Raw genomic sequence first — 23,231 nt, forward strand, 5'->3', positions numbered from 1 at the left:
AATGCACCCAATGAAACATATCATACTCTTATTATTCCCATTCCATTACTTTAATAAAGGTGCTACTTGCCATCTAAACTAGGTTTAAGTTGAATTTTCTCATATAAAAAAAACCTCCTAAGTAAGAACTTCAAGATACATTTCCTATCCATGCACAGCTAGAACTTGGCAATCAAACTTTCCATGAATGCCCTTCCTTTTCACCAACCCTGACAAATACAATTTTGCCTTGCTGATATCCATTCAACATTCATCCATTAATGGCTCAGATCATGCCTTTTCAAGTTCTTTATGCACTTCTTGATTGGGTGGAGGTCTCCAAAGCAAAACTTCCTCAAGCATCTTTGAGATACTCTACTGCAAGGTCACTCTCTTTCAACTTATCATAAGTCTAAATATTTATGAGAGGAAAAAAACCATTACATTCTTCACATGTGGTTCAAATGAGAACAAATACAAGACAAAAGTATTTTCCTGAACACGACTTCTGCAAAGGTTGTAGACAAGAGTCATCAAGTTCCACAGAGTAAAAAGAACCAAACCAAAAAATGCTGTGATTAGACCCAGCAAAACAAGTTACAGTAAACACTGCCCACAGCAATACCTTATATTAATTAAATTACTTGTGTTTGAAATTAGTAGTAGTCTAACTTTTGGATATGAAAACATTTGAATTATTTCCTTTTTGAATCCTAAACTTCACCCACTTACTTATTAAAATTAGTAAAACATGTGTGGGTCAAAGGTGAAATAAAAGTGAAAATTTATATAAATGAAGAAACTGTGGAAACAGAAATTAGTCACTTGCATCCACTAAAGGTCATAGTCAAAATTAACAATTTACAATATTAGAAGTCACAGTTCTTTAATGCCTTAGACACTAGAAGTTGGCATGCAACTTTAGCTGCCAAAACATTTCACTTTCTGCTAACTAGGGAGATGTCAGCATCCCAAACAAACAAACAATGGATAAAGGAAATGACTGACAACAGGAGTATCATCTTGTAAGCTGCAGCTGTAGTAGGTACAGATCTTTATTTGCAATACACCTCTGAAGAAAAATTTAAGTGGACAGTATCTGCCCTTAAAAATCACTGAGAGATTCAGCAAGTTTGGAAGTTCACAGTATTTAGTCTAGAGAATAAATACTATTTTTACTTAAATTTGCCCAAAAACCTGTGATACTGCTTTAAAATGATCAAAAATAAAACCATATGTGTCAACATTTAAACTTCCTCCTAAGTTTCAGGGTTTATGCAAGGAAGGAGGGAACTGACAACACTGAACCCTGTTGGTTCCCTCTGTTGTCAGCCGCAGAAATTCAGTACTGTCATAAAATTAAAAAAAAATAAATTTATAAAAGGTAATTTTAATGATATGTTAAAAATTTCAAAAACTGACTCTGCCACAAGAGTTCAACTCACTCCCACTTTGAATGAGGAACAAATAAAAACACATCAGTGAATTCCACTGATGTCAGGCTCTAACAGCAGCTGGATCTGCTGGGAGAGCTGTCTGAGAAAATGAAGTACATTTAAGAAAAGTATTTTCCCAGCTTTTAAGTTCCCAAGTTAAGAATTAAACATTAATGTAATATCAAGATAGCACTCATTTAAAAAAAGATACTTCCTTTTACTTTAAGAATGTTTAAAATGCAACAATTAACAGACAAGTAAAAAATTAGTACAATAGATTACTTTTTAGTAGAAGACAGAAATCTTTCCTTTGGTAACAGTAATATGTTCGCTTATTCTTGTCAATATATACTCATTCTAAGGCCATTAAATCCAAATTAAACACCTGATAGATATTATGACTTCAAAAAAGCCATTATGGACAGCCACATAGTAGAAGTCTGAATCATTATATTGAATGGAAACCACAGACAGTACTGAACATTCTCATTAAGAATCAGCAGAGAATGAGTAGGTAATCTGAAGACATTGGTAACATCAGCCTCAAAGTCTTCTACTTTTAAGGCAATTATGTATCAATTTCCATGGAGTTGAATGATAAATGAAAAAAAATATGACAACAGTAGCTCCTACCCTACACATAAATCATTTCCATCAGACCTCAGAGCACCAGTCAAATCCACTCAACATGGAGGGAGTTTAGGGCTTTGCACGACAGGACCTTTCCAGATCAAGGTAAAGAGACTTAGCAAGAAGGCAGAATAAAACACACTCTTTTAAAGCAATTTTTTTTTAAAGAGAAAGTGTTCAGGATATTAGTATTGAGATTTCACAGTGTATGGGTATTTGGGACAAGAGAACATCCTCACATTTTGGTTCAGTCCAATTCTAATTCATTACCATAAAATCTGACTCATATCCCAGACTTCCACCCTTTGCCCACTATACAAGAGAAGCCAATGTTATTCACTATTTCATATTACTCTGTAAAATCTAACTAGTTTATCCTGAAAAGCAAACTATAGCTAGAGAAAGGAAAGATGTGCTTTAGCATTCATCTTTCCTCCTGCCTAAGAGAGGCTTGATTTTTCTTTTGTTTTAATAGGACACAAAGGAGCAAGAAAATCTGAACTTTGGAGAGAAAAGAAAGAATGGAATAAATACATGAATAATAATAAAGTGGGGAGGAGAAGGCATAAAAACCAAATACAAAGACTAAATTAAGGGAGGAAAAAATGACAGGAGAGAACAGGAGTGGCCTTGATGGAAACTATTTTCCACTGGTTTTCTTCTGTGAGATTTGGGTGAAAAATGGTGTCTGTTCTACCTCCTTCAGCAACATTAGATTAGTACTAAACACAAGACATCATTTCAGTGATGAAACTTATTACATTCAGCACTTCCAATTATTTTCATTACAATTTCTATTCAGCAATAACATAAAGACTAAGGAGAAACAGCATGGTGAGACTGAAACAGTGCATGAAACTACAAGAAAAAGCTACTTCAGGAACACAAAATACAGGTGTATAGAAAAGGGTATAGAACACACTGACATAACATTAAAAAACACAAATAAAAATATAACCTGAAATAGCTTAGAAAGTGTATCCTCATAGACTCAACTGTTGTTTGAGAAACTACTGAAGAAAAAAAGGCAGAAAAAAGCCCCTATGGGAGATAAACAATCAGTTTGAGTTGTGCAAATAAAGCCAAAGAAGCTCAAGTACTCAACCTAACGCCATTATCCTTAAAGAGAAAATTAATTAGACCAAAAATTTTGACTTCCAGAATAAACCAAGAGAATAATGGAAATGGTAATAGTCTTGTCATTGTTTTATTGAAAAGAATCTGAGGAAAAAAAACACCTAGCCAGACAACAACTTCCATGAGACAAAGCAGAATCTCCTGAGCAGAAGAGAAGATCATTTATCTTCCCAAAGAGAGGCTGAAATCAGAGATAAATCATGTTTTGCATCTCTGGAAACACCTTACCTAACACAGGAACTTAATGGTTGAGAATATTCCTCTGTCAGTAAATACATTAGACCTCCCTCCAATCTCCTGCACAGGTCTCTCCCTTCACTCCATCATCTGCCTTATTGCAGGAGCTGATTACAGTTCATGAAGTATCCTCCTCACTCCCATCATGGCAGATTTCTCCACATCCCTTCGCTGGAGCTTTCCCATGAACAGCTCTAGAAGATGCTAAGATAAAATGCTGCTGGATCACCAGTTCAGCAATCCTGGCTCCAGGACTGCTCTTGCTTCTGCTCCAATAAAATACAGGTCAGCTCCTCTGCTCCATGACACACACAGTACCCCTTGCTAGGGCTTTTCATTTGTTTGTGTGCATTTTTAACCCTCCTACTTACTGAAAATGCTCCTGAAAAGGCCAGGTTTGAAAAACCTTTTACTAAAAGTAGCCCTGAGATGCTGTTTGTGTCCTGCTCCTCTAAGTCCTCCGAGCAGAGAGGGCAGTGAGACATGTACTCACTCTTTAAAGTCTCAGATGAAAATGTCAGGTGACGCTCTCCCAGGAGTACGTGCTTGCAAAGCAGATTGGGAGGAGAGTGTACAAGAGGCTCTCAAAACTGAATCCATCTGATAAAATTAGCACCTAATGTATCAGCTTCAATGGTGTATGGTGGAGAAAGCCACCACTCTTAAGCAGTGTAAACACCATTTTTTCAACAAAAACAGCCATTGCAACATATGGCTGAGGTAAAGTAAGTGGGAGGTTATTCACATCCTACAGCCCCTAAGGAAACATAAAAAGATCAAATACCGTTTCTCCCCTTTTCACTGCAAACACACACAAAGAATTCAACCAGACTAAAACCAAACAAATCTGGAAATATGCATTCTAATACTTTTTAACTTTGGAAAAAAAAATGGTCAGAAACATATGAGAACACACTGTTAAAAATACAAGCTACTTTTAAACTTACCTGATGCTTCCCTAAAGTTAGTGTTTTTTCCTGCACATGCATTCACGCGCACACAGACACATGAAACATCAGTGCATTTTGACAGAGAATAGAGAGAAGATGGGTGCGAAGGCCTCACCTAAGGAGGTTAAGCTCTCAGCCCCCAACTCAGAGTGCACCTACAGCGCCAAGAAGTCACCCACTACCACGCCAGGTTAGCAAGAGGCCAAGGAGGAGCGAGTGGTGAGCAGAGGTGTGGACAGACCGCGTCTGGGGTTAGTGTGAGCCCAGGCCTGCTCCCCACAAGGCGGGCGCCGCGGAGGGCACTTACTGATGCTGCCACAGACCGCCATGCAGTATTCCTCCGAGTCAAAGTTGTTCCGGTTCCCGCCACAGCCGCCGTAAAAGAAGGGCGCACACTTTCCTTCAGCCATGTCAAAGTACCAGCGGGAGATCATCGCGCGGCACGGCCCGGTCTCGGCTTGCTCAGAGCACACCTCTATTCACAGGAGACCCGGAGGAACCAAATTTAGCATGGAAACAGCATCGTCTTGGCTTCTTAATTAGGTGTCTCTCTGTGTCCACACACTCAAGTGGGGAAAGGACATGCACCAATGTGATGCTTTGGAAGGAGATGCACCAAGGTGGTGTTTTGAGGAATGGGAAACCTTTCCCCAGAGATAATGAAGGCATGTTTTGAACTGACACAGATTCCTGCTGCAAAGTCTCCTTAGCCTGACTGTACCTTATGTTTCTAGCAACTTTATCTGCACACATTAAGAGGTGCTACCCTGAAACAAATGTGAAATTTTATCTGCTTCCAGGCCACAGGGGTACAACCACAAACTGACTGGGGGTTTTGCAGATAGCCCTGAGTGGATTCCTGCCCAAGCAGCTTACTTGGTACCTGAAAAGAAACACCTGAAAGTAGGAGACACATTTTGTCTTGTTCTTTTTTAGCTATATACCCTCCCTGACCAAATTATACAAAAGAAAACAAAAAAACAAACAATTGTTAATACATTATAGTGGAAAACAAATTCACTTCAAACACCTATTTAAATGCAGCCAGTGATGAAGAAACTCCCTTTTGCAAGGCACCCAGCACAGGGTTTTTAATTCACAGTTTGAGAGCTCACATATATAAAATTACTGCTGTAGCCTGAACCATCCATGGGAGGAAATCCCACCCCCAGTGAATATACCTACAGAAAAAATGAAAATAATTTGTGCTTGTGTTCACTGTGAGCTGCTACAGTCTCTGCCTACATTCTGCAACACAGAGAAATCTGAGGGAAGAACCAAACCACACAAATTAAAGGAAGACAAAACAAATTCTGCCTGCAATTTGGAGTTCAGCCAATTACACATGTAAACATATAGCCTTTTAGCAATAATGTTCCAAACAGACAAAAACAGTTTTATCTTTCAATGTGCTGCATATATCATTTCAAATATACATAATATTAAACCAATAAACCCCTCATTTACTTGCATCCAACACACTACCTGGCAAACAAATGGCTAGATTAAACTAGAGGCTTTTAAATTCTCTGCATAAATTTGAATTTTGTGGAAATCACATTCCTAAGGGTTGAAAGGTAAGAAAAAATATCACTGCACTAGCACTGAAAATCCCCTGCATGTTCATCACCTCTCAAAATGTTGGCTGCAAAGAATCCTGCTTTTCGGTGTCCTGATCCACAATCCACTATGCTGTAGCACTATACATGCTAAGAAGCACCACTGCTTATAAACAGGTTTTTTATTGTCCAATTGTCACTGGCAATACAACCTACATTTCCTTAAATATACAATACAGGTACAATTTTACATACATTTAACTTATTAATGTATTCTAACTATAAATAATGTCAAGAATCAATTTCAGGAAGCATACATTTAGTGTGAGAGAAACAGATCCAAGAATATGCAACCATCAAGGATGTGCTAAAAATGCTGCACTTCTGCATGAAGAAATTAGGGGGAAAAGAATACTAAGTTGAAGAAAAAACAAAATAAGTATTGTTAATTGCACACCACATGAACTACAATTAATTGCACATTACCATATGATTAATTATAGATAATTTTTAGTATAGAAGTAGTTCTCCTGATTTATTTTAAAACAAAATCCAGCCACACCACCCAATTATACAGTCAAATCTTGACAAAAAGCTAGCTTTGCACAGTCTTGGAAAAGCTGTCACATGTAAACTAAAAATTAATACTGACTTCTGATATAAAACAGACATGTGTAATCAAAAGAATTTTTACTGACAGGAAATGTAATTTCTGAAAATACAAAGGTCTCAACAATTCAGTCTTTCTTATTTAATGCTGGTTGTGGACTAGCCTGTAGCCACACAGTAAGCCCTTCTAGGTTTCCCTCAAAATATTTGTTTTGCTATACAGACTGATTTATTTTGTGCTGTTTTCAGGTTGGAAACTGTTTACAGATTTAATCTGAAATTTTCTATAGGTACCTCTCCCACAGAAATAGCAACAGAGATTTGAATGTGCAAAAGCAAAGGTAATTGTCCATCAGATTGGACACTGGAATTATCTCACTGACAAACTAAGTCATTTATACACATATATACATGCACTTGAACATGTGTTCAGTAAATCACAGAGTAACATATTAAAAAGAGCAAGCCAGAAGCTTTGAAGCCCACTGTGGTAGCCATTGATAGGCCCCCTGCCTGACCTGTCACCTCTTATCAGGGGAGGGACACCCTTCCCTTCAGTCTGCACTGCCAACCTTAATACGCTTGGTGAGACCTGCATGGTACTTAGGTCACCACAGAGAGAAATGTTCTATTGTCTTCTAATGTTTATGACCTAAATGGAGAATAAACAAGAGAGGGGGAAGTGTTCTGGTTTACTGTTTCAAGACAGCTCTTTTTGAGGGAAGTGTGGTGCCAGTTCAATCTAGGAAATGTGTCACTGCTGTCATTCATCCCTTTCACAATGTTACCATGCCTGTCTGCCATTTTCTGTAGAGAGCTCAGAGTAGCATTCCTTCACCCCTGCTTTGGGGCAAAGGTACATTTTAAACCAGCTTCTATGACTGGGCAATGGTCCCATCACTCCTGTTTGTGGGCCAGATACTCCTCCTGCGCCTCTCTATATCCCCATCCACCACTTGTCCTTACAAGAAAAAGCCACTGCATTTGGTTCTCAGCTGCAACACCTCAGCTGAGAAGATATGGAAATGAACTGCTGAGATGAGAAATTTAACCAGTTTTCTTGGACTATTAATCCAAACACCACTTCCCCTTCCTTCTGCTGCTGCCAAGTATAGCAATTAATGTCTACAGGGGGTGACTAATGTCTACATGGTATTTTAGCAGATATTAGGAGCAGGTAGGCAGCATGCATTGCGGTAGTGGGTGGGTTAAGCTAAATGATTCATCAAAAAATTAAATGCTGTCTTTGCATCATATTTTAATTCTGTTGCTGAAAACTGGTGCTAAGATGAGCTACTTTTTGCAAACATGCAATTCAGTTTTACTTAATACCACCAATAATTTGTATGCAGTACAGCATCAACAATGAGCTTTGCTTTGTTTAAGGAACTTAGTCACTCTTCCTATTACATACAGGTAGAGGTATTATAAAAGAAAAGCCTTATGAAATCAGGCCTTGCTCTGCTGAATTACCAGCTGGCCTGTTACTTTTTCTAAGCTCAGCTAGCTAAGTTCCCATGTGAAGAAATCTCAAAAATAAGAATCTGTTTGCATAAAAACCTATACTTATAGAAAAAAAAAATTGTATCTGCAATAAACAAGAAATCTGTCCCATGATAATCAGATAAGAAGATACGTAAACAATCCAAAATTAGGGGGATTTGATAGGCAGAATGCCACTTACTAACCAATGAACTGAGTAGCAAGAAAACTACTACAATCGGAGTAAAACACAAGGTCTGTGAAAACTGTTTAAAAATGAGTTATGTGAATAAAGAACAGGCTTTTCTGCATAAAGAAACGGAGTCCCATCTGCTTACTAATGCAACACTTCCCCTTCCAAAGATAAAGTTGTGCCTTTAGCTTCAATAAATTGGATACAATTAAAGAGGACAAGCCATTGCAACAACCCAGGTTCATGAACAGTTGCTTTTAGACACTTCAGAGTTTTCAAACCATTCTACTCCAATAGTCAAATTTCTCTCATCCTGTGTCCTAAACTACAGGTGCCAATATCTCTGTTCTCCAAAACCTTAGACATCACAAATTACTTTTGAGATAATCAGGAAAATGTAAGTCCACTTTCCCTATTCCAAGCTTCTTGTACTTATTCCAGCATATCAGGGCAAACCTAATTGTTTCTAACCAAGCAAGCACCACTCCCTGAAGGACAGGGCTACAGCAAAGCTTGTTGATTTGCTTTTAAATTAAATAGTTGAATACTGAAAACTAACCAATTACATTAAACATTGGCACAGAACGTGTTATTTTTTCTTTGAAAAGCAGAGACTTCAGCACCCTGGGAAACACAGTCTTTAAGTATGTGGACATTGATTTATACTGATTTTATACAAAGTACTTCCATAAGCACTCATTTACCAAAATGCGGTAAGTAGAGCTCATTAGAATTTATGTGCAAACATTTTAGATATTTTTGATCATCACTTTTTACAGAGGGAAATATAAAATATGGTTCTGAATGTCAGTTTAAATTTTTCATTACCATTTATTTTTACCGCTACTTGAAGAAAACCAATTTCAAATCAAAGTGAAATTATAATTTCTTTATTTCAAAATCTCAACTGCATGCTTTTTTTCCCCTAATGGGACTTTAATTCTTAACAACATTTTCAACTGAGAAACTGGAAATAAAACATCAACTTCTAACAGGGAGAATAATTAAAGCTACATTTACATATTTCTATTACTATAAGTATCAAGTTTATTCAATATTTTTTCAGGATTTGAATTTATTTACATGATCATGAGAACTAAGCTCATTTAATACTGGCAGTCAGCCTCAAACCTTAACTCAGAAATTAAATTTGAAGAGAGCTAAGAAAAAAGGAACCAACAGGAAGAGTTAGGTTACTAACTCGGACCTGTCCTGGAAGTTGGTTTCCCATGTCAAATTTACACCTGTGAGAAACATGTTTACCTTAATGCTACAGAAGAAAGGTACTGTCATGCTGACTTATAAATACTGCGAGGTCTTGATAAATATAGCCGTGGTAATGGAAAATATATTGCATGGATGAGCCTTTCTGTACTACCTGCCCTGCAAATCTGAAGCTGATATAATCAAGTACACACTACTAAATCATACTGAGGATCTGAACGAGCCCATTAGCACTGGTGTGTGTTTGCTGTCCATTCAAACTGTGTCACAATCACACAGGACCTGAACACCTCTTAAATGAGGACCTCAAGCAGTTGCTTAAGTATATGGGATCAGATCTTTAATTTAACATCCATATCTTGCTAAAGAACAGAGTAAGTAACTGATAAATGCAAGAGAAGCCAAAGGAATAAACCTCTCAAAATGTGTATCATGAGGTATATGAACCCCTTCTTCAGGCACTACTATATAAAATATCACAACTGGAGTAATTTTGGCTTCTATATCTTCAGGAATTGAGCTATAGTATGAGGATATTAATATATATCTCCCTATATTAGGTCTTTATTTTTTAAACTAGCTGAGAAAAATTAGGCAAGAGCAAATACACTGTTTTTCTTTCAGTTATACTCTTTGTGTTCTAAAAAGACATCACTTTTTGCTCAATGAATCAATCAAAAGGGAATATTTGAAGATAATTTCACTGAAACAAAACTTCCTCATTCTGAATATATGGTTAGAAGAGGCAACCAAATTTTAATTTGAGTATTCAAAGACAAGAGCTAATTTCAGAAGAGGCTTTTGGAATTAGGAGAAGACAGCTGTGAAGCTGGCACATGCTCTGGGACTAAAGTTCATGCACAAGCTACACAATTGCTAAAATGCTTTTTAACAGAGAGAAGTTAAAAAAGCAAAATTATGACTTCTCAATGCAATACTGAGGACAGCTCTTCTAAAGCTGTTAAATACCATTAAATTGTAATTTCCATCCTGTGTAATCAAGATGAAATTCTCTCTATAATGTTTATTGTTAAGCTACTGCAAGGGCATATTTAGAATATTTAAAAAAATTAATTATATACTTGGCTAGAATACAAAGCCTTATAGTTCTAAAGCGGAACAAATACGTGAAAATATATTTTTTTATTTCTTGTGCACAACAGAACTATATTTGGAACTAAAGTGCCATAAAGTTACCACTGATGGCCAGAAAGCAATCAAAAAACCCAGCTTGATTTTAAATCTACGCTAATATAGTTTCATGAATTTATGTGTTTTAGAAAAGGTAATATTTCCACATAACATCACAATTCTGATAACATGGCATGACAGTGAGTATGAGGATTAGCCCAGAAGTGCATTCCAGTCTTTTTACACAGAAAAATCTTCAGAAAAAACATTTGCAATTAAGTACTGCTTCAATATAATAATATGACATCTTCTCTAGGGAAACAGATTCTTGGTATTTTTTTCTAGCAGGATATATTTCAAATGAAACTACTCTCCACCCTCCAACTTTACATAAAATAGCACTATTAGTGTGTTTAGTATTTCAGTACTTTTGCCCTCGACCCAAAAAAGGTAGTACTACATTGTGCCTCCATCAATAAGATCACCAGATTACAAAAAAGATTTCCTCCAATTACAACATATAATAAAGTATTATATTATGGGGCAATAGCTGCACTTTAAATTAAAATGTCTAATAAAAAGCTATAAATGCAAATTCATTAGGTTAATTTTATTAGCTCTCATTCATAAATTATAGTAGATGATCATTCTTAATGAAGATCTCATATCAAAAAACCCCAGGGGATTTATATGAATGTGCACTATTTATATAGCAACCAATCATGTTTTCTTGATATGAAATGCAATCACTCATCATCCCTTTCCAAATAAAGCATACTGCATAGCCTTGAAGGTAAGGAAGAAGAGCAACTACTACTACAGTACAAAGATGATAACTTTTCCAAGATGAAAAGTTGCCCTGGTAAGTGGTGGATGCCCCATCCCTCGAAGTGTCCAAGGGCAGGATGGGCAGGCCTTGGAGCAACCTGCTCTAGAGTAAGGCATCTCTGCCCATGGCAGGGGGTTGGAACTGGGTGATATTTAAGGTTCCTTCTAAACCAGGCCATTCTATGATTCTATGAAAGTGGGGCAAAGCTACGGAGTGTGGAAAAAAAACCAAACCAATTAATGTAGCACTACACTACTAAAACTGTCACAAAATTCCCAACTGACAGGTCTGGCAATCAGGGTTAATCTCTCTTGCTTTACAATATATAGTAGGAGTCACTGAATGGATTTTAAGTATTTCAGTTAAAAATCTTCAGGAGAAAACTGCTCATGACAGATCAATGACACTAAGACCTACCATACCAACATCAGGCTACTTTTCTCTAGCTAGGAAACCGGCACATGGTCTCTCACTTGTATCTCCAGACAGTAGATACAGTCAAAAAATGTCACATGAAGAAGCACTGCTTAGATTGTTTCCTAACTGCCTAAAGAAATCCAGCTGAATTAGAGAAAGCAAAACCAACTGATCAAGGGCAATATTACACTGCTGGAGGAGGCAGGTGAGGCTTATGCTGCTGATTCCCCTACATCTGCTGGCAGGTGTGCAGAGAAGCTGCCACGTCTTTTGTTCTAGGCTGCTGGGCTGACCCCACTGCTGTCCTCTAATGGGATCTGATTGACTGTGATGTTGATGGGAAGGACTAAGCCAAAACTGCTTATTCTTCGTTGTATGCCAAGAGAGAGTGTTGTATGCCAAGACTGATTTTTCTTGTCACCTCCTGTGTCCTTCTGCTGTCCTGTGCAGAAGGACAGCAGAAACAAAATCCCAAACAACTGCACATGATGAGCGAAGCAGTGCTCCTGCTTGCCTCCATCACACACTGGAAAAATCACAGGGAGCCTGGATCCTCGGGAGCAGCTCTGCAACACCCATAACACCATGGCAATGATTGTAGAAATTAAACCACTCCCTTACCTAAATCCTGGCCATCAACTTCCCTTGCTCCACATAGAGACAAAATTCAAGAGCAGAGCTTCATAAATGAGCCATATTTTCTTCAGCACAAATTCAATGCTAACATCGCCCCATGCCCAGAGGTGAAAAATGTGTATTTCACACTAATTTCACCATCTGAATCCCTGCAATCTCAGACCCACAATCATCCAGATTTAACATCTAAAGCCCAGCAAGAGCATATCCAAAAGTATAAACTGGGTCTGCTGCTATACACCATATGAATTCAGAGTAAAGATCATCTCTCACAAAAGGTAGGAAATTGAATACTGGCAAATACTGCACTATGGAAAGTTTATTCACATTAAATAAACACATAGAAATGTGGTTGCTGCACAATGAAAATACTATCCTCCTGCCAATGGACCTTTTTTATCCTCTAGGAAAGATTAATTTCCTTTTCACTGAAAATAAGTTGGTAAGTGGTTCTATTATTACTATTTTGGTCATGGTTCATTAAAATACGCACAGAAATAAAACTGCCAGAAAAATTGATTCTACAATAGCTCAAGTATCTTTAAAGTATAACACTACATTTATGCTTTTTAATTATTTATGGCTGATGGCAGCCATTCCACTGATTTGGCAGAGAAAGGGCTCAGTACCAGCCCACAATTAGATCCTAACCTATGGCTTTACAACAGCTGTCCATTTGAAAAGCAGCTCCTCTTAAACTGGATAAACCCAGTCTCTGTGTTTTTTAATGCTAAAGACATAATATTAGTTACAGCTTCATAAAACTGGGTGTAAAGGGTTGTGAAGAGCATCCTAGGATGTTTTATAACTAGTGCTTGGGCAAGGCAGCCTGGAACAGAGCTCAGTCCACACGAATGTAGCTCTGACACTTCAATCCTTTTAGAGAGGCTTTCAGGGTGTCTCCATAGTAAAGACCACTTAATACACATGTTCTCAACAAGGTTCCTCTGCCTCTTTCATTTACAATGACACTTGCATCAGCAAGATGCTCACCACACAAGTTCCTATGCTGGATCTGCTGCCTGCACCAGGAGGACTGGGATCCTGTAGGAATCTTTTTCTTGTGGGCAGGAAGGGAAGCAAAAGCAAGAATCAAGGCTATGCCATTTGGACACTTCTACTTTAATAAAAAAGCAAGCACTTTGCATAGTGCAGCTCTGTCAGATAACACTTACTCTCCAGGACAGTCCCTACTCCATGCATGGCCCAGGAAGGCTGAAGGTCAGGAAGCCCAAAGGCTTAACTGTGCTGAAAACTTGTATTGGTACCAGATTGTCCTCACCTCACTTAAACCAATGCATGTTTTCCCCACAGTTCCAATGCATATTTCCTCCCAAGGTGGGAAATATTGGGAAAAACAATATGCGATCATTTCATGATCAGCAAATATATACATTTCTAAAGGGCTTCTAAAAGATCATTTCAATAGTTTACCTCATCTTTTATATGTTATGTTTTATATTCAGGTGACTGTATGCTACTCTCCTGAAAGCTATAAATCTTAACCTCTTTGAAACATCACCCTCAGTAAAGAAATATTTCTACCAAATTTGCCCTCATTTCCACTCATCCAAAATCCCATTAAATTCAAGTGTAGTTTTTCTTTTTTTCCTCCTTTCAATATTAATTTACCACTGAGAACAGGGCATTTTATCCCCAGGGGATAAAAGCTCACATATGGAAATACATTTAATTGGTTTAAAGATATAAACTCCTCTTACCCCCTCATCACTTAAAGGGCTCTCCAACAATTGAGCAAAACACTCTACAGTTATATAAGACAGAAACACACAAGACTGAGTTGCCAGCCTCAGAAAGAAACATTTGCAAGTGATTTTAGCAAAGCTTTAGTGCTCCATGTAGACTGAGCAGAAAAATATAAGCAAGCAACTCTGTTTTTCCCAAAGCATCCCCTGGGCATGCTTCTGTATCCTGGTGTGATAAATTGCAGCCAGCACCCTCTCCTCTGACAAACACTGGAACCAAGGCTCAAGAGGAAGGGCCACTGCCACATGCAAAATGTGGGACTCCACTACCACTGGAGTCCCAAGAATACCCAGTGGCAGGGGACAGGGAAGCATGGGGAGACAGGCCAGATGTTTTCTCCCTCATTTCACAATGGCCCCAATTTCTATCATTTTCCCTCTGCCTCCTGCATGTCACAACTCTTTTCTCTTCAAATGTAGTCTTTAATCTCATTTCTGGCCACCATCTCCAGCATTATCGGCTAAGATGTAAACACTGTAGAAGTGGGATCTATTTTACTTGGATTTATACTACACTGAACTGTATTATTAAAATAGAAAAATAAGGATAAATAATTCCAATATGCATTGTAGAAGAAATGAGGCATTTTAAAAACTATGTTGCTATGCTGACCATGAACTGTGTAAAATTCAAATTTTAAAATGCAATTCTGTTAAGAATTTAAAAATATAATGAAAATTAAATTTTAGAAGAGTTCTTTCTCACTCCATGTATTCTATTTTTCCTATTTCTTTCTTCCCCACACATTAAAACTCGTTAGTTTAGGTTCATTTTTCTGCATAGTTATTTTAAATTTGTCTAACTTTACTGAATTACTAATTTATGAAGAAACATAACAAACAAGTATCTAACAGAATCACACAAAATGACCCATCACTGCTGTTAATATGAAGGACCAAACCAGCTCATGCTACCTCCTGCTTGGAACTGATACTTCATATCCTTCTGTAACTCATGTGCATGATAAACCATACACACTTTCCTGTCCTATTTGCTATTCATGACCATTGAATTTTATTTAATGCTACTTTAAAATAAAATCAGCCCTTCTATTTCTGAACAAGAAATGTTGTGAACAACACACACAGCAAACACAAATCAAAGACAGACAGCCCCTCCAGCATCTGTGCACCCAGAGGACTGGAGGTCAGAAAATCCAAAGGGTTGTGGCAGAACTAAAATATTTGTAATGGGAAAGGGAAAGGTGAGGGGATTAAACACACACATTACAGGAGCCAAAAAGCACAACAATACTGCAGCTTTGGGTATTTTGCTGTTTGGAACATTTTTTTGCTGGAAAGTGCACATATACAAAGCAGCAGGATTAGTGTTTCAGCCCCAAGCCTGATGAATTTACCTCTGACAACCTCTTCCACAGATTCTGTAGTTGTGGTGGTAGTGGTTGCAATACTGGTAGTTCTTTCAGTTGCCTCCTCATACTCTTCTCCTGTCTCTTCAATTTCATCACCATCATCATCACCGTCATCAGCATCTTCATCTTCCACAACAGTTAGCTCCTCATCTTCCTCTGCCTGTTCTTCTACCGCCTTATCATCGCTAAATGAAGAAAATTATCATGACGTGTCAGCAAAATTACTTCAAGGAAATATGAGAGAACGTTTTATTTGAAATCTCTATAATGATAACAGTTACCTGTTTCTTAAGTCTCCCTCCCTTCCCTTTAAATAGAAAAGAAAGAATCCGGGACTCTGGAATGTCCCAGAAAGTAAGAATGTCCCAAAAAGTAAAGGAAAAAAAAAAGGTCAACATTAGCATCACATATTCTGACAGCTGATTAATACTGTAAACATGCTCGTTCCATGACACCATCAACCAAATTCTATTTTGAAAGAAGATCAACTTTGCACAAAATGCACTCAGTTGATGCAAAAGAAGCAAGAAAGTTCCTCAAGAACTTTTCTGCCTCTCAAGAGACAGCTTATCTAGAGGTTCCCTGCATGCCTTTCATAGAGGTCTACCAAGTGTTGAATTGACCTTGAATTACCGACTGCAGAGTTTCTCCTTCTGCTGTTACAAGTGCTATGTGAATGGAAAGGACACTTCCATGGGACAACAGGAGGAAATACTGAAGCTGACTAGCATTTGGTGGATGAATATGTCAAGAATCTTCTGGGATAATTCTTAGTTCTGTTCTGAGTGATACAGACAACAAGTCAAAAAATATATGTTCAGCTACTGCTACTGTTGCCTTTGAAATATTTCTTGAGCTTAGTGCTCTGTTGTGGCAAGGTTTCAGGTTTGTTTCTGATCTTGAAATTTACTACTAATGAATAAATAATCTTTAAATATGTAAACATGCAGTGACTTTCTGTCAACTTCGAGCACAAGTGGGTGTGAATCTTTCTCACGGCATCACATATGGTTGAACAGCCTTCTAGGTGAAGTTAACAACTTCTCCAACTCATTTCAGAGATCAAGCCTTTAACATTTAATTTTATATTATGTTGCCTACTACAACTTTGAAAGCGAACTTCGCAAAATGGAAGACAGTATGGTTCCTTTTTAACAGGGCATTAAGAAGTTAAAACATATGTCTCAAACCAAACTCTACTAGGAGTTAAGCCTCTATGATTTCCCTGTTCCCTTCTCCCCAAAATACCTTGCCTCCAGAAACTCAAGAGAGACTTCAAATAATACAGCAGCTTTCCACTGGGGGAAACCCAGGTATATTTTATGAACAAATGTGGGTAAAGCCACCTTGCAGAGAGTCTGCTTGAAAGATGATTTGTTTCCATTTACACAGGAAAAAAAGTTAAAAGGGGGCACAAACCCACTTGGTTCCTCTTTAAATTTTTATTTCTAAAAACTAGCTTGGAAAATTCACCATCTCCACTGTACCATTCATCTGCAATGACATCCCTGTGTGGAGGAACACGGCAATGGAAGATTTGAGAAAGGAGAGAGGATCATCCAGATTCTGCTGGAAGCCAGCTTTGCCATCGAGAAGAGCAAAGTCAAGGGATCTGCCTGAAAGATCCAGTTCCTGGAAGCAAAGTGGCTAGGTGGATGGTGTCAGATTCCCACTGAAGTTGTCAATAAGATAACCACAATGTCTCCACCGACAAGCAAGAAGGAAACACAAGCTTTCCTAGGCGCCATAGGTTTTCCAGGAATGCACATTCCCGAGTATGGCCAAATTGTGAGCCCTCTCAACCTGGTTACCCACAAGAGGAGTGATTTCCACTGAGGCCCTGAATAGCAACAAGCCTTCACCAAGATCAAGCAAGAGATCGTTCATGTGGTAGCCCTTGGCCCAGTCAGAACAACACCAGAGGTGAAGAATGTGCTTTACTCTGCAGCTGGGAAGAATGGTTTGTCCTGGAGCCTTTGGCAGAAGGTGCCTGGAGAGACTCAAGGCTGACCACTTGGATTCTGGAGCCGAAGTTACAGAGGGTCTGAAGCCAACTACACTCCCACAGAGAAGGAAATCTTAGCTGCCTATGAAGGAGTTCAAGCTCCCTCGGAGCTGACTGGCACAGAAGCACAACTCCTTCTGGCACCTCGACTGGTACCCTGCTGGTACTGGGGTGGATGTTTAAAGGAAAGGTTCCCACTACCCACCATGCTACCAATGCCACATGGAGCAAGTGGGTTGCTCTCATCATGCAGCATGCCTGTATTAGAAACCCAAATCCCCAAATCACCCTGGGGTTTTGGAAATAATTACAAACTGGCCGGAAGGTGAAAACTTTGGTCTCACTGATAAAGAAGAGCAGAAACAAGTGACATGTGCTGAAAAAGCTCTACCGTACAATCAGCTACCAGCAGAGGAAACATGCTATGCTCTTTTCACTGATGGTTCCTGTCACATCATAAGGATGAACCAGAAGTGAAGAGCAGCCATATGGAGCCCCACACAACAGGCTGCAGAAACTACTGAAGGAGAGGGTGGATCAAGTTTACTTGCTGAACTTAAAGCCGTTCAGTCGGCCCTGGACACTGCTGAAAGAAAGTGGCCAAAGCTCTACCTTTATACCGATTCATGGATGGTAGCCAATGCTCTGAGGAGCTAGCTGGAAAGGTGGAAAAAAGCCACTACTGGCAGCATAGAAGGAAACCAATCTGGGCTGCTGAAGAGTAAGAAGACATTGCCACTTGGATAGAGACTTGCCACCAGTGAAAGTCTGTCATGTAGATGCCCATGTCCCCAGGAGCTTGGCTAATAAAGAATACTGAAACGACAAGCAGATAGATCAAGCTGCGAAAATAAAGGTGCCAAAGATAGATTTAGATTCGCAACACAAAGAAGAATTATTCCTAGCTCGATGGGCCCATGATGCCTCAGGTCATCAGGGCAGAAATGTAATGAAATAAGTAGGCATGAGACTGAAGAGAAGATCTAGCCATAGACAGTATTTCTTAGGTTATCCATGACTGTAAGACACGTGCTGCAATCAAGCAGGCCAAGCAGGTAAAACCCCTATGGTATGGTGGGCAGTGGTCCAAATGAAAGTATAGGAAGGCCTTGCAGATTGACTATATCACACTGCCTCAAACTTGCCAAAGCAAGCGCTGTGCGCCCACAATAGTAGAAGCCACCACTGGAAGGCTGGAAACCTACCCTGTGCCTCATGCCACTGCCTGGACCACCATCCTGGGCCTTAAAAAACAAGTCCTTTGGAAGCATGGTAGCCCCAAGAGAATTGAGTCCAACAATGGGACTCATATCAAGAATAGCCTTATAAACACCTACGCTAGAGAACATGGCATTAAGTGGGTGTATCATGTTCCATATCATGCACCAGCAGCTGGGAAAATTGAACAATGAAATTAACTTATTTAAACCACCTTGAAGGCACTGAGTAAGAGGAGTTTCAAGGACTGGGAGATTAATTTAGCAAAGGCCACATGGTTAGTGAACACCCGAAGTTCACACAACCAAGCAGGCCCTGCCCAATCAGAGCCCTTGCAAACAACAGATGAAGATAAAGTTCCAATAGTACATGAGAAGTACACTGAAAATAACTGTTTGGTTTAATTCTGCCTCCAGCAAGGACAATCCCATCCGTGGAGTTGTTTTCGCTCATGGACCAGGTTGCACCTGGAGGGTGATGCAAAAGAATGGAGAGACATGATGCATATCTTAAGGGGACCCATATTTTAGGATGAACTACCCATGACACTGCGCCTGTATCCATATCTGCTTACAGATATGTATACAACTAAGGTAGTGCATGTATGTATATAATTTAAAAGTTTAAATTTAATGTAACATGTTGGTATGGGAAAAAATGTGGGGTGGATAATGTTGGGGGTTAGGTTTCTTTCCTTTTGTTCCTTTTTAAAGTATAGAATTTTTTCCATAAATTGCTAAGAAACACTAACAACAGAATACTTAAAAAAAACAAAAGAAGTGGTCCAACCCAGGAGAAGAACACATCCGATTGTCCTTCTCTTATCTGAGAGTTTCTCTCTGAGAGACAGAGATGCCGTGAGAATTGAGCAAGTAAAAGATGGGGCTAGGACAACTGCTAGCTCTCTCTCTTGTCTTCAGAGGAGGACGGTCAGAGCTGCTGCTTCAAAAAGCAATTCTCTGCTGCTGCCAGAGCCTAGCCTGGAGCTGCTTCTTCTGCTGTGGGGTGAGCTTCTGCTCGTGAGAGCAGCCCCTGAACTGAGAGCTTATTATCACCTATCTCACTAAAAGAGGGACCTATCACCATCTGCTCAGGTGCCTGAGATCCTGAGCTCGCCCTCTACCTCCCCTGCTGGGAACCTGGCTGCCACTGCCTTGCTGCTTCTTCAGCACTGCTCCGAATTTTATGCTGATCTGTAGCCCCCCACCCCCTGCCTGACGAGACATCCTGCTGGCCCAGCTTGCTGCTTCCAAGTGTCCTGCTGAGGCACTGGGATCAACTGCCCCAGGGAGTTTATAAAGCAAAAGCTTCTCTTCCATCTGTCTCAGCCAAGCCATCATTACCGTGTGCTCCCTGAGTTTGTGCCACAGCTCCCACCCACAGCCGTGGGGCAATCATGGCACCCACCCTGCCCACCGGGAGCCAGCAGCGCCCCTGCCAGCTCTGACCATCACTACACCAAAGAGGAAAGTGACTGCAGCTGAGAAGGCTGCTACTGGGTTTCTGGTTCTGTTTGTTGTTAATGCCTTAGTTGTTATTGTTGTTTAATTGCTTTATTATACATACTAATAAAAAACTGTCATTCCTACTCTCATATCTTTGCTTGAGAGCCTCCTTAATTTCAAAAATTATAATAATTCAGAGAGAAGGGGTTTACATTTTCCATGTCAAGGGACGCTCCTGCCTTCCTTAGCAGATACCTGACTTTCAAACCAAGACAACAGAGAAAACCTGGAAGTTTCCAGCTTGGCCATCACTCCTAAAGATGTTCAGCTTTGGATATCAAGGACACCAAAGCTTCCAGCTACTTCCCACAGACAGGCAGGAGGTCCACCAGGCTGTGCTGAGTTGCAAGAGCAGCCAGAGCTTGCAGGTCACTTAACTGAGCTGTAGCTATTCAGGGAGAGGTCTGCAGTTATACTGAAAGCAGCACCTATGTCTGACTGTCCCTCAGGCAGACTTCAAGGTAAATTTTAATTAAAGGTGATGATAGCAACACAGAACTTCACTGCTTAAAAATGCTTGTGACCTCTTTGTCAGAGTTAAAAACTATTTCAGGATGAGCATGACACGACAATTTCCAAAGCACATGTGGATCCTGCCTCTTGGCCTCACGAATAAAAAGGTACACATATCACCAAAATACACGTCCCACCTTCCTCCAAGTACTGCCAACAAGCCACAACAAGCAAGTCACATCCTTTTACATCCAGACCCAGGTGGTGGTCAGATATTGAGTAGGAAGGACACCCAACTATGAGGCACTGCAGTCCAAGCTACCTCCACATCCCCTCAATAGTGTGGCTACACATGCAGCTGAGCTTTTCTTCCCTTTGTGGAGAAGAAAACACCCTTGACAAAGCAAAAAAATAAAATTCAGTGCCTCAGAGACAACTGTTGGAGGTGAAACGGAACAGTCTGAAAAAGGGCAGTTATTAACTGAATGGCTGCAATATGCTTTCCCCGACACATTGAGAACCACAAATGCAAATATTTTAAAATTTAAATCTGATAGCTTGAGATATAAAGTTATCTCAAAACAGGTTACCCACATTTGTTGGATTCTGCTCTATCATAGTTTTGAGAAACAAGAACATAATGATCTGCTTTTCAGCTTATCACCTCCACCTCAAACATGTCACCTTCACTTTGACTTGGGTACCCATGTAAGGTGACAAATGTAGACTTGAGTAAGCTCTGTAAACAGACGTGCTTTAATAGCAGAGAATATTGGCAATTTAGCATTAGCAAAGTGTTCTCCAACCTTACATTTCCTTTCTCCTTCACAATCAGTTTAGGACTAAGGCATACATGTATTGATAGCCACACAAACATATGCTCAGATATGAATAAATATACACACGCAAAATATTTGTATTACCACATACTGCCATGTAAGATTTTTTTTAACATATACATATTACTAAAATTCAAGAATATTTCTAGTTGTGATATACACAGCTTATATGTACTTGGCTTAAGAGGCAGCAAGAAATGAGTGAGTCATTCTAAAAGAACTACCAATTACTTGGCTCTTCATCCAAAGATGAAGGACAAGTGCCCCATAGAAGGATCTTTCATTTTCCTTTTGCAAGCACTTCTGTGGGAGGGGAGGGTAAAAAAAAAATCAGTATTTGCTTGAAATTTCAGAAATGGATTGAAATGCAATTACAGCTCCCATTCCTAGAGAAGACAAAATTTATGAAGTTATTCTTGAACTCATCTCTTCAGATATTAAACTTCCTCATGAGGAAGAAAATGGACTACAATAGCAAATGAAATGTTTAGTGGAAAACACAAAAAAGACAGAAATACAGCGGATATCTGTCTAACAAACAAGTACTCTATACCCCTGTAAGCTCTTTTATTTACAATAATTTTGGCATCTTTGATCTTGTATGTATAAGACAAGTACTTTATATATAGGTATATACATAAATATGTTACTTACATATTTAATAGATATTTAAGATAGATGGATAGATCTATCTTGCGTGAACACATATTTATATAATTAAAAAACCAAACACTTCCATTAGAACAAGGTCTGCACTCATTTCTTAGAACAAGATAACATTTAAACACACAATCAAAATCTAAATTAAATATATAGAAAGGACACAGCAAAAGCCCAAAAGCACCTTTACAAATCCTACTGAAAGGGTTATAAATAATGACACTGACAGATGTTAGAAGTACAAATCAGAAGAAAGTCCAAAGATATCAATACGGAATATGCAAGGTTCTTTGATGTAGGCTTTTGCATCAAACAGTCTGACCACTCACTCCTGTTTATGACAGAAAACTGGAAATTACCATTGGGAAGTATTTACTTTAAACTTATTCCATTATTCACAAAGGACTCTACCTTGCAACACTTACCAATGCTTTGTCAGGAAAGATTTAGTTGCTCACCATTATATATGTTCACATTATTCTAAGTCTTAATGCCACCTCATTGCATCAAATTACAGCAATTCAGTCTCTGTCCTTCATCTCTGCACTGTTCTTTGAATTGTTTCCATCTAGATTATTAGCAAGTCCAAACATAACACAATTCAGACCTATTAACTTTCTGCATTATTCACACAATCGGGTCCCCATTTATTTTCTGGGTACTCCTTGAAACCACTTGCAATCAGCCCCAAGTTTAAGATTTTGTGCATTATTTGTACAAAAAAAGAACCAGAAACACTGCACTAGCACAGTATAAAGTGATGAAAGCCTGGGGAGCACAAACAGCATTTGAACACTGATCTTAGTTTATGAAGAAAGCCATATTTGCAAGTTGCTGACATCCAGTTGCAAGGACATGACGTAGTACTCTGCTCTTCCAATTGCTGTCTGACATGCTCAGGAGAGTGACATGAAAAGGCTTTAACAGCATCAGACCACTCAGTTACCACTGAGTGGTCTGATG

General features: G+C 39.1%; 1 protein-coding gene across 5 annotated transcripts in view; it reads right to left on the minus strand.

Annotated features, from left to right (window-relative positions):
- LOC119702185 (amyloid beta precursor protein) overlaps positions 1-23,231 on the minus strand; it is a 208,268-nt gene that overhangs the window by 67,214 nt on the left and 117,823 nt on the right. For 3 of the 5 annotated variants that reach the window (XM_038139797.1, XM_038139786.1, XM_038139775.1), the window contains exons 6-7: positions 15,574-15,773; positions 4,677-4,844 (exon numbers count right to left, since the gene is read on the minus strand). In XM_038139797.1, the coding sequence (XP_037995725.1) occupies positions 4,677-4,844; positions 15,574-15,773 (368 nt within the window). The remainder of the gene's footprint in view (positions 1-4,676; positions 4,845-15,573; positions 15,774-23,231) is intronic. The other 2 variants (XM_038139812.1, XM_038139805.1) reach the window with 1 other exon arrangement.

This window comes from Motacilla alba, chromosome 1 (assembly GCF_015832195.1).
Source record: "Motacilla alba alba isolate MOTALB_02 chromosome 1, Motacilla_alba_V1.0_pri, whole genome shotgun sequence".
Classification (NCBI taxonomy): Eukaryota; Metazoa; Chordata; class Aves; order Passeriformes; family Motacillidae; genus Motacilla; species Motacilla alba.